This window comes from Corythoichthys intestinalis, chromosome 15, assembly GCF_030265065.1.
Source record: "Corythoichthys intestinalis isolate RoL2023-P3 chromosome 15, ASM3026506v1, whole genome shotgun sequence".
NCBI classification, from domain to species: domain Eukaryota; kingdom Metazoa; phylum Chordata; class Actinopteri; order Syngnathiformes; family Syngnathidae; genus Corythoichthys; species Corythoichthys intestinalis.
This window is the reverse complement of record NC_080409.1, coordinates 50234164-50247240: the sequence shown is the minus strand read 5'-3', so window position 1 is coordinate 50247240 and position 13077 is coordinate 50234164. Positions and strand designations below refer to the sequence as shown.

General features: G+C 37.5%; 1 protein-coding gene across 2 annotated transcripts in view; it reads left to right on the top strand.

Annotated features, from left to right (window-relative positions):
* Positions 1–12794, top strand: part of bahd1 (bromo adjacent homology domain containing 1) — a 124115-nt gene extending 111321 nt beyond the window's left edge. For both annotated transcript variants that reach the window (XM_057858896.1, XM_057858897.1), the window contains exon 7: positions 3605–12794. In XM_057858896.1, the coding sequence (XP_057714879.1) occupies positions 3605–3797 (193 nt within the window). In that variant the 3' untranslated portion in view covers positions 3798–12794. The remainder of the gene's footprint in view (positions 1–3604) is intronic.
* The last annotated feature ends 283 nt before the right edge of the window (positions 12795–13077 follow it).

Sequence of the window (13077 nt, the reverse complement as noted above, 5' to 3'; positions counted from 1 at the left end):
AAAACAGACAGAAGAAATGGGCAAAGGTTATTTGCTACTGGCTACGACATAAAAAAACGATATGATATAACTCCGCCCTGCTCCTCTGCAGAGCTTCTGGATTCAGACTGCAATTATTGACATGCAATTGTAAGTTTTAATAACTTTTATCACGCAAACATAGCCAACACTATTGATTGCATGGGTCATTGATGATTTTCATGTGTACATATTAGAGCTGAAACGAGTACTCGAGCAACTCGAGTAACTCGAGTTTAAAAACTGATCCGAGTAATTTTATTCACCTCAAGTAATCGTTTATTTTGACAGCTCTAAGCATCACGTTTTGCTCGGACTACTTTTAATGCGGGACAACGCGCTGTCACGTGCGGAGAGGAAGAAGGGAAAGAAAAAAAAAAACTTACTGCAGCCGACAGCCGCCACAAACGAAGCCGACGTTGCTAAATACTAGCCCGCACGATGCTACGTTGGTACAGGTAGCGTCTGATGCGTCTCATAGAGATCGCATGTATGTTGAACTAGATGCACAATGACAGACTCGGCCGCGTCTGGGCAGCGTTAGTAAACAGCCGCCATCTTAAAGCAGTAGAGCGCTAAACTAAGCGCTAATAAATAAGATTAACGTTACTGTCGCTACTAGCTCACGTAACATTAGCCCTGCGGAGGGCTAGGTTTATGACCACTGTCGATGCATGGCTAACGTGTCTTACATACAGGCTTTAACATAACATAGCATTGTGGAGTGATGAGGGTGTAAAATAAAAACTTAATCACGCTAACTATCAATTTTAGCTCAGTAGTCATAGCTGGATAAAACACTAAGTAGCACTGGTCCCTAATGTGTTCCAATACCGCCTGTATCATACATTTATTTTGAACACTGCAAAAACTCAAAATCCTATCAGGACTTACAGTTTAGACTAACTTAAACTTAACTAGAACTTAAAAATGGCTTGACACAAAGAGAAATTCAATTGAAACACGTGGGAAGAAATCCTAACTTTTAAGTGATGTGTGTTATCAAGCGTAACGGCATTTTTAGGTAAGATATATATATATTTTTTATAAGATCTAAAAGTTTTTTGAGTGAAAGCAGTGAATTAGTCTTTTTTTTTAATTCTACTTACATCTGAGATTCAATTGTTGGCTGTTTTCAACAATATACATCGAAAATATAGACAATGATTGACTGAAAATGGTTCAAGATTAGATGAAATGTCTTGTTTTCTCATGTATATTTATAATTGCTCTTCACCTAAAAATATATTTGTTTTATCCGATTACTCGATCAATCGATAGAATTTTCAGTCGATTACTCGATTACTAAAATATTCGATAGCTGCAGCCCTAGTACATATGTTGTTTTTTATTGGCAAGCTAAGTCTGCCCAGTTGACTCGCGCTAGCTTAGCCACTCCAGAGCCCTGAATAATAACCTAAATAACTTACAAACTACACAGAATTTGTCAAAATCAATTTCAGCGACTAATTAAACCCTCGCTAACTTGAAAATTAAGCCTGATGTCAAAAATTCTGAACTTACCCTTAATGGCTCACGTGCAGATGTGCATATACATACACACAACCAGCTTCTAGTGAATGACATACAAACATATGGTTAACATTTATATTGAGCATTTGCTTATTATCTTTCATCGAATGACAACATTTACTAATTACATCAATTATTTAATGCTATACAGTGATCTCTCGTTTGTCGCGGTTAATGAAGACCAGAACCCGCCATGATAAGCGAAAAACAGCTTTTAATTTTTTTTTTTTTGTGTGTTCAATGTATTTATTTAGATATAGCATTGGAACATACATATAAGACATGGTTTTCACTTTTTTTTGATAAAAGTAGGATGATTAAAAAAAAAAGGGTAAATATGTAATAATTATGATAAGTTTTAAACATGTTACTGTCCTACCAAATTATTTTTAAACAAGAATAAAGTAGTAGAAAAATGCTCGGCTTCATTAAATGCCCTCAAGTCCACTCAAATCAGCAACTGTTTCACAAGTTAAACGATGATTGACACATGCGGCGCTTTGAAGTTCGTGTCTCCGGCAAGATCAAACCCCAGCATCTGTCAATCATCGTTAAATTTAATAAGCAACTCCAGTGCACTGCCTGACGAACAAAGAGCAAGAAGAGGGAGACAGGAGAGCTCATCTGTATTTTTTTTTTTAATTGAAAAAAAAATCTCGATGGAATAAGGGCGCGAAGTAGCCAGGGATTGCTGTATAATAAGCTACGATAACATGCTAACGATAGTTAGCCTAAAAAACGAGGTAACAGCTACAAATCTACGAGTATAAACGATTGGCAAAAACAAATATAAAAGCACATTTATCCATAAGTGGAGTTTAAGGGGGGGCCAGAGGGGCCAGCCCCCCCTCTGGTGGCCGAAAAGTGTCATTGCATGTTATTGACTTTCCTATATATACAAAAGTTGTAAAGCAAGAAAACAAACAACAACAATGAATGAAATGAACAAAAAAGATATTTTAATAATGGCTCTAAATTATTTTTTGAACAGATCATGTGACTAGCACCTTAGATGGTCATTTGCTTTGCATGTCATTTTCAAAACAAAAAAAAAAATGGGGAGGGCAATTTTTTTCTTTGATTGAAATTATTTTTTTATGATTGAAGCACCTTTTTGGGGGATTGAATTATTTAGACACAAATGCCCTACCCATAATATGGCCCAAACACAAAAACATTGCTAAAATCAAAGAAAACTTTTTTTAAATGAAAAATTAAGTGTTCAAATGCAAATTTTTGAATCTCAAATATTTTTTTACATTCAAAAACCTTTTTTCTATGATTAAATTTTTTCTTTTTTTTTTTTTTTTGATTGAAATGATTTTTCTTTTGAAAATATATATTTTTTTGTATGAAGCAACTTATTTTTTTAAAATGTGGCCCAGATGCAAAACAGCATTACTTCAATCAAAAATGTTGCTTCAATCAAAAAAATTGACTTCGATCAAAAAAATGTTTTTTCAAATAAAAATAGCTTTCAAATGCATTTTTTGGAATTTCAATTTTATTTTTGCATTCAAACAATTTTTTTTTTTTTTTGATTGAGGTGACTTTTTTTTTTTGAAGTGAAAATATATATTTTGATTGAAGCAACTTTTTTTTTGATCGAATCAAAGACACAAATCTACTTCCATATGGCTCCGCTCAAGGGATACAATTTTTGAGTGAGGTAACTACATTGGCACGACACCGGCAGACATACCATATTCAATGGATTATGATCTTGGTGAAAAGCATAGCTGTCCTGCCAGCAACCTGATTTAGAATTCCCCACCTATGCATTTATCATGACAATTCCTCCACTTAGGCTTTTGGGGAATGTGCACAAACTAGGTGCAACGCATCCAATTCACTCCAAAAGCATACTCACATCATCGTTGCTAAAGAACTCGGAAACGTAAAACCGAAGTAAGCATGCGAGCATCGTTTCCAAAATAAATTCATGTCTCTATATAGAAAATAAATGCATTAAACGGCAAAATTAGTAAACAATTTGAAGAATTCTTAAACCATGTCCTTACTAGCTAAAATAATTGAAATGACCCATTTCCAGATTTTGTGCCTTGGTAAAACGGCGAGGCGAAGGCGTGCCCGACAGCCCTGCCTCCCTCCTGGTCCCCCCCGCCGTCGGCCACGCCGCGCCCAGCCACCGCCGGGCGCCGGACGACGTGGACCCAGAGCTGGTGTTCTTCTGTCGCCACGTCTACGACTTCCGCTACGGACGCCTCCTCAAGAACCTGCAGTAGCGACGTGCAAGCGACGGAACCAAACAGAGACGTGAGATAAGGTGGATTCATCCGCCTCTACTTAATTGAGCTCCGAGCCCGCAGCCTACGAAAGGGAGGGCCCGGAGGTTTGCGGATGAAGGAAACGGGAGATTAGTCTCTCTTTGAAATTTCACACTGACACCGCACACACTTATGAAGTAAGCGTTAAGGTCTGACACGTTGAATCGAGATGATAATAGCTGTCGAAATGGGTTTAATCAAAGACTGCTTCCTGTTTTGAGTGCGCTCCGTGTGGGACGCTATCCTGCTGGTCTTAGAAACGTGCCATTTGAAGGAGCTTATACGTGACTAATGGAGCTATCTGCCTATCACTCGCACACAGACGCAACATAAGAGGCCTTCACCTCTGTCATTGCTCTTTAAAAAAAAAGTTGTCTTTACTTTGAATGCGGGACTTTTACTGTCAAGTAATCATACAAAGATCATGCTGTACGAGTGGCTTGGTAGTGAATTACAGACCAACGCGTTCCCTTGACGCAGAACTTGGAATGCTCAGTGACGACGTAGGGTCAATGACGCCGTCGCGCAGCTGTCAACGGAACGCAGAAGCATAAATAAGGCCTTAGTGTTGCACCGATACCATTTTGGGAGCCCAGTACGTTTCGGACAATGCACCCGTACCAATTATTATGAAAAATATTTCTATTTTGTTGGATTTAAAGTGGTAAGTAAAGTATCTGAACTTTTTGAAATTTCTAACATTTCTGCATAAAATCACCATCAAATATGATCTGATCTTTTTCAAAATCACACAGATGAAAAAACAGTGTCTGCTTTCACTAAAACAACCTAAACATTTATAGGTTTTCATATTTTTATGAGGATAGTATGCAAAGACAGAAGGTGGGAAAATAAGTGAGTGAACCATTACATTTAATATTTTGTGCCACCTCTCCCCCCGCCCTTTTAGCTGCAATAACTTCAACATTGGACTAATGTTGCCCCATTCCTCTTGACAAAACTGCAGTAGTTCAGTCAGATTCTTAGGATGTCTGGCATGAATCGGTGTCTTTAGGTCATGCCACAGCATCTCAATGGGGTTCAAGTCTGGACTTTGACTTGGCCACTCCAGAACGTGTATTTTATTCTTCTGAAACCATTCTGAAGTTGATTTTAGGGCTGCAGCTATCGATTATTTTAGTAGTCGATTAATTGATGAATTAGTTAGCTCGAATAATCGAGTAATCGGATAAGGAACATAAAAAAAAATACCTGAGCTGAGCCTCAAATGAAAAAGATCAATTGGCTAACTTAAATGCTATAAAATGCTTTTTTTCACAATGCTCTTAACAAATGGTTCAGACACATATTCCCACAAAAAACGGCTAAATTTTCTTATGAACTTAAATTACAAATACGTTAAAAAAACATTAGTTCAAACAAAAACCCAGCTTATATTGGTCTTAACAGGGAGTAGCTGGATTCAGCCTTGTAACATGAGGCTTACTAGGAGGCAGTGAATCCACCCAAATCAATAAATCTAAATGCAAACACTTTCAAACAAACCATTACAACAGCACTTTAAATAAACGAATACTCGAAGCAGCAAAATTTAATTCAAATCTTTTTTTCTAATGGAATACTCGAGTTAATCGATTAATCGTTGCAGCACTAGTTGATTTACTTCTGTGGTTTGGATCATTGTTTTGTTGCAGCATCCATCTCTTTTTAGCTTCAGCTGTCTGACAGACGGCCTCAAGTTTTCTTGCATAACATCCTGATAACCTTTTGAATTCATTCTTCCATTAATGATTGCAAGTTGTCCAGGCCCTGAGGTAGCAGAACAGCCCCAAATCATGATGCTCCCTCCACCATGCTTCAAGGTCGGATCCTAAAGGTTCAGATACTTTTTTATGCCACTGTATTTATTAAATTACTTCATACCAGGGGTGGGAACCTCTTGGTACCTCACGATACGATTTGGGATACAAAGCTCACGATAACAATCTCACGATATGACGATACAACGATTATTGATACATTGATCAGGAAATCAGTATCTAGGATATTCTACAAAACAACTAATAATAAGAAAAACAAGATATCTTCATCCGTCTGATGTAAATGTATCTCTAGTCGACGTCTAGTCCATTTGAACTGATGACAAATAAGCCCCACCCACTTCAAACGGGCCCTTCCCACTTCTATGGCAGCCAATGCCAGGCAACGAGGTCATTTTAGGCCATTTCAGGTCCTGCCACAAAGACATACTCACACAGCCCCAACAGATTCATGTCGACAACATGCCGCCTACTCCACCCCTTTCAGAGAGGAGGGATATCAGAATTTTTTTTCCGGCCAGCAGCAGCCACTGTAAGTCATGTAAAAAGACGTCAATGTTGTGAAAGTGGGGGAAACTCCACTAATTTTGAGAAGGGTCCTTAGGCAGCCGCAGCCACACTACAAGCCACGCCTCATCCAAACTACGCCCCTCCAAACCACACCTGCTGTTGGTATGGTCGCGTGAAGAATTCATTTACATAATATGTGAAGTTCAAAGGGTTTTTGGGACAATAAGCCCTAGCCCAATTCTTTACCCTAAACTTAACTAGACACTGGGGTATTGTGGATATTGCGGTAACTAGATTGTAACCTTTGCTATATTTGGAAGTAATTAAATGTTGTGAATCAACAGTTAAAGAGGTTTAAATTGCTCCTGTTATTCCATTATTTCCCTTCTGTTTATTTTAAAGATGTGAAAGTTTTAAAACTGTTTCGTCATTTAATGAAAGATTCAAGTCAAGATTTTGCCAATTTAAGAGTATTTTACACAAAAAGTTAACTAGGTTCGCTAGGAAGTTTCCCGACAACAGAGCCTTCCTGAGAAGTCTACAGCTTTAAGATGGCGGCTGTTTACTAACGCCGCATCTAGATCTATATACATGTGATATCTACTGTAGCATCATGTGGGCGTTGTTTGTAGCGGCTATTGACCACATTCAGGTATTATTGCTAATTTTGCTACTGAAAGTCCGACCTGCATCAGAGTTAGCATCACATTAAACTTGCTAACCTGAAAAACTGCTGCAATCAGGCCATCCTCCCACTTCAAACTGATTCGGCGTGTACTAGCGATAAACTCCTTTCAATTCACAGCAGACGGATGATTGGACGCAACTCGATTGGACATATTTTTAATGGCGGTGCGCGTAGCTGGCGGCCATCTTGGGTAGGGCGACCACCGTCTTTCACAGCTTCAGCACGTTATTTCTTAGTACTCGCCAATAGCGATGACGTCATTTTAACAGTATCGGTGCAACGCTACTTACAGTGTTATTGTTAAGTTCTGCTCCAAAACAATCTTAGTTTTCAAAAAAAAAAAAAATCTGCTGAATCGTTTACAAATATGAATTTAAATGAGATTAGCGGCTTCACTGGCCGCTAAACTACGTAGCATCGACGTGATATGAAGAATTCAGCGATTCAAATCATGAACAAGCGGACTAATGTGGTTGTTGGTAGCGCTGCAACAATACGCTAACTTAGCTTAGCATCGAAAACCCAAATAAGTCTCTTCAAAGAAGCCATTAATAATAATCCAGATGAAGTATTTTCATAAATGGGTAGTTGCAAAATAGTGTTCTATCATGTTCAAAAAATAAGGTTCAATGTCACATTTTAAGTGACCTCAGAAGAGATTTTCCACTGTGTGACGCACACATGCACTCAAACGTCCAATTGAGTTAAGTCACAGTATGGATAAAGCCGACGTAGCTTGTGAAAAGGCGGGCTGTGTATTTGAATCTTATCTACGTTGACGTCTGACTGCAGACGGCGTCAGTTAGGCACTTAGAACAGTATATTATTATCCGCGCTGAGTCAAAATGTAGACAGTAGCTAGCATTCAAGTACAGTTATCAATGATTCATTCCTCTACGTTTGGAAGAAGATGGCGTGTTTGAAAATTCTGATTTATTTTCCATTTTAGCTGCACTGTCCAAGACACATTTGCAATACATACACTGCTGGCCAAAAGTATTGACAGCCCTGCAATTCTTTCAGATAATGCTCAATTTCTCCCAGAAAATGATTGCAGTTACAAATGCTTTGGTAGTAATATCTTCATTTATTTTGCTTGCAATGAAAAAAACACAAATGAGAATGGAAAAAATTAAATCATTATCATTTTACACAAAACTCCAAAAGTGGGCCGGACTAAAGTATTGACACCCTGATGCTTCTCTAATTTGTGTAATTAACAGCACCTGTTACTTTCCAGTGGCACATACCAGGGGGCGGCAATAAATAAATCACCCTTGCAGACAGTTAAAATGGATTAAAGTTGACTCAACCTCTGTCCTGTGTCCTTGGGTGTACCACAGTGAGCATGGAGAAAAAAAGGAAGACCAAAGAACTGTCTGAGGACTTGAGAAGCAAAATTGTGAGGAAGCATGGGCAATCTCAAGGCTACAAGTCCATCTCCAAAGACCTAAATGTTTCCGTGTCTACCGTGCGCAGTGTCTTAAATAAGTGTAAAGCCCACGGCACAGTGGCTAACCTCCCTAGATGTGGACGGAAAAGAAAAATTGACAGGAGATTTTAACGGAAGATTGTGCGAATGGTGGATAAGGAACCTCGACTAACATCCGAACAAGTTCAAGCTGTCCCGCGGTCCGAGGATACAACAGTGTCAACCAGTACTATCTGTTGGCATCGTATGGTAGGATACCTAGGAAAATCCCACTTCTGTCCCAGAGACATAAAAAAGCCAGGCTGGAGTTTGCCTAAACTTACCTGAGAAAGCCAAAAACGTTTTGGAAGAATGTTCTCTGGTCAGATGAGACAAAAGTAGAGCTTTTTGGGAAAAGGCATCAACATAGCGTTTACAGGGGAAAAAAACAAGGCCTTTAAAAAGAACACGGTCCCCACAGTCAAAGTGGCGGAGGTTCCCTGATGTTTTGGGTTGCTTTGCTGCCTCTGGCACTGGACTGCTTGACCGTGTGCATGGCATTATGAAATCTGAAGACTGCCAAAAAAATTTGCATCATAATGTAGGGCCCAGTGTGAGAAAGCTGGGTCTCCATCAGAGGTCATGGGTCTTCCAGCAGAACAATCAGCCAAAACATACTTCAAAAAGCACTAGAAAATGGTTTGAGAGTAAGCACTGAAGTGACCAGCAATGAGTCCAGTTTTGAATCCCATAGAACACCTGTGGAGAGATCTGAAAATGGCACCCTTCAAATCTCAGAGACCTGGAGCAGTTGGCCAAAGAAGTATGGTCTAAAATTCCAGCAGAGCATTGTAAGAAACTCATTGATGGATACCGGAAGTGGTTGTTCGCAGTTTTTTTGTCTAAAGGTTGTGCTACCAAGTATTAGACCAAGGATGCCAATACTTTTGTCCGGCCCATTTTTGGAATTTTGTGTAAAATGATAATGATTTTTTTTTTTCATTCTCTTTTATGTTTTCTCATTGCAAGCAAAATAAACGAAGATATTACTACCAAAGCATTTGTAATGTAATCATTTTCTGGGAGAAATTAAACATTATCTGACAGAATTGCAGGGGTTCCAATACTTTTGGCCAGCAGTGTATTACTAGTTAGTTTGAATAATCAAGTTATCGGATGAGGAACATTTAATGTAATGATGTAAAACAAAGGCTTGCTAAGATTGCACTTTCAAAAGAGCATTAAATATGGACACAAAATAAGATTCCCGATTGTTTCTTCAAACGATGCAGGATAGCACTTTCATTTAAAAATTAATTAAAATACCTGAGATTAGCCTCAAACTATTTAAAAAAACAAATAGATGAGGATCTAAGTACAACAAAAGTACTTTCATAGCAAAAGTCTGCTTGCTTAAATGCTATAAAATGCAATTTTTTTTTTTACATTACTCTTAGCAAATTGGTCAAACACATGTTCCCACAAAAAAAACAAACAAAAAAAAAACTGCTAAATATACCCATAAACTAAATTACAAATGCATAAAAAAAACATTGGTTTATGTTGGTCTCAACAGGGAGTAGCTGGATTCAGCCATGTTTAGGGCTGCAGCTATCGATTATTTTAGTAGTCGATTAATCGATGAACTAGTTAATAACAATTATAATAATAATAATACATTTTATTTCTAGAGCAACAAAAGAACAATTGGCTAACTTACATAGCAAAATTCCGCTAGCTTAAATGTTTTTTTTTTTTTTTTTTAACAGTGCTCTTAACAATTGTACTTTCACAAAAAACTGCTAAATATATCTATAAACTAAATTACGAATGTGTTAAAAAAACATTAGCCCAAACAAAAACGTAGCTTATGTTGGTCTTAACAGGGAGCAGCTGGATTCAACCATGTGAAATGAGGCAGAGTAGAGGGCAGTGTATCCCCCAAATTGATAGAACTAAATGCAAACACTTTAAAAATAAACCATTACAACGCCACTTTAATTAAACGAATACTCGAAGCAGCAAAATTTAATTTGAATTTTTTTTCTAATCGAATACTCGAGTTAATCGATTAATCGTTGCAGCACTAGCTACGTTAAATGAGTTATGTCATATTCACCGTTGCCACCACAGGGCAGTGTATCCACCCAAATTAATGAAACTAAATGCAAACACTTTCAAAACAAACCATTATAACGCCACTCTAATTAAACGAATACTCGAAGCAGCAAAATTCAACTCAAATCTTTTTTTTTTAATCGAATACTCGACTTAATCGAATAATCATTGCAGCACTAGTCACATTAAATGAGTTATGTCATATTCACCTTTGCCACCAGAGGGCAGTGTATCCACCCAAATCAGTAAAATAAATCCAAACACTTTTAAAACAAACCATTATAACGCCACTCTAATTAAACGAATACTCGAAGCAGCAAAATTTAACTCAAATCTTTTTTTTCCAATCGAATACTCTACTTAATCGAGTAATCATTGCAGCACTAGCCACGTTAAATGAGTTGTGTCATGTTCACCGTTGCCACCAGAGGGCAGTGTATCAACCCAAATAATACAATAAATGCAAACACTTTCAAAACAAACCATTACAATGCCACTTTAATTAAACCAATACTCGAAGCAGCAAAATTTAATTAAAATCTTTTTTTCTAATCCAATACTCGAGTTAATCGATTAATCATTGTAGCACTAGCCACGTTAAATGAGTTATGTCATATTCACCGTTGCCACCAGAGGGCAGTGTATCCACCCAAATCAGTAAAATAAATCCAAACACTTTCAAAACAAAGCATTATAACGCCACTCTAATTAAACGAATACTCGAAAAAGCAAAATTTAATTTGAATCTTTTTTTCTAATCGAACACTCAAGTTAATCAATTAATCGTTGCAGCAATAGCCATGTTAAATGAGTTATGTAATATTCACCTTTGCCACCAGTGGGCAGTGGATCCACCCAAATTGATAAAACTAATTGCAAACACTTTCAAAATAAACCATTACAACGCCACGTTAATTAAACCAATACTCGAAGCAGCAAAATTTAATTCAAATCTTTTTTTCTAATCCAATACTCGAGTTAATCGATTAATCATTGTAGCACTAGCCACGTTAAATGAGTTATGTCATATTCACTGTTGCCACCAGAGGGCAGTGTATCCACCCAAATCAGTAAAATAAATCCAAACACTTTCAAAAGAAACCATTATAACGCCACTCTAATTAAAGGAATAGTCGAAGCAGCAAAATTTTGATTTGAAGCTTATTTTTCTAATCGAATTACTCGAGTTCATCAGTCATTGCATCGCAAATAATTTTGTATCTTTAGTTAGCACTGTAATGCCAAATGGAAAAAATGTATTTCAATGTTTTATTTTGGCTACAACGCAGCGTTTCATTTTTGTCAGATTTGCTCCTAAATTCCTGTGAGAAGACGCTGCGATCGTCGTGGTTTGAGATAAACGATAGCAGTGGATGAATGAAGCACGGCTTCTTTGCTAAAGCGCCAATCAATTGATGAAAATCCCTCTGGGTGTTCTCAAAGTACAGTACCAGTAGAGTGCAGTATACATGGCCTTAGAAGTCGCTCAGCTCTCCTTATATGAATCAACATGTGTGATACTAGATGTCTTAATTGGTCCTCTGTGCCTGTTCCTGTAAACCCATATTTAATAACAAAAAAAAAAAAATCTCTATAAATATATATATATAGAAATATATATTCTGAGTGTTTTTTTTCCAAGAAGAGAAATGTGAACAGTTACTGTTTATTTTTGATGTAACTTCCAAATGCCTTTTCTGTCATTTTAAGTCAGATGACGCTGCAGCAAGAAAAGGGAGAGAAGAGAAATATGAATATCATTCCTTTAGGTGTAGAAGAATCGCTACATGTTGGGCTTTTTTTCTGGTGTCGGCTCTTTATGTTTATATTCTCTTGCATGGCATTTTGGAAGTATCTTGGAAATATTAATCACAGCACAGTTTATTTGTATTGATTGAAATGGACCTCTGTAATATAAGAAATATTTAATTGTAATAAATAATATATGAGTTTAAAGTGTCGTGTGGAGTCCAAATTTTCTTCTTCCGATTAATTATGTTGGTTTTCTCTGTTTACTTAGGTCGGGGGTAAGCAACCCGCGGCTCTAGGGCCGCATGCGGCTTTCTAGCGCCGCCCTAGTGGCTCTCTGGAGCTTTTTCAAAAATGTTTGAAAATGGAAATAGATGGGGCAGTGAAATAAATATTTTTTGTTTAATATGGTTTCTGAAGGAGGACAAACATGACACAAACATTCTTCTAAATCCTTAATATTGTAATGAAGTTAAACTTGAGGCGTCATCGTACAACTGAGTTGTCACGTGGCGCGTCATTCTCGCACCGCAGGGAAAATAAACGTTTACCGTATTTTCTGCATTATAAAGCGCATCTGCATATAAGGCGCATCTTCAAAGACTGACCCATTTTAAAACTATATACAGTGTATCAAAAAAAGTGAGTACACCCATCTTATTTCTGCAGATATTTATATCTTTTCATTGGACAATACTGACAAAATGACACTTTGACACGATGAAAAGTAGTCTGTGTGGAGCTTATACCATATTGGCCCGAATATAAGACGGTGTTTTTTGAATGGAAAAAAAGACTGAAAAAGTAAGGGTCGTCTTATATTCGCGGTCTAGACGTTATACCCATTCACGACGCTAGATGGCGCCAGATATCATTGAAGCGATGCTCTGTCATGACAAATCTCAGCTACTCTCAAGTTTAACCAGTTTGCATTATTTTATTGCAATGTTTTTCCTTATTCAGATTTGCTTCGAAACTACA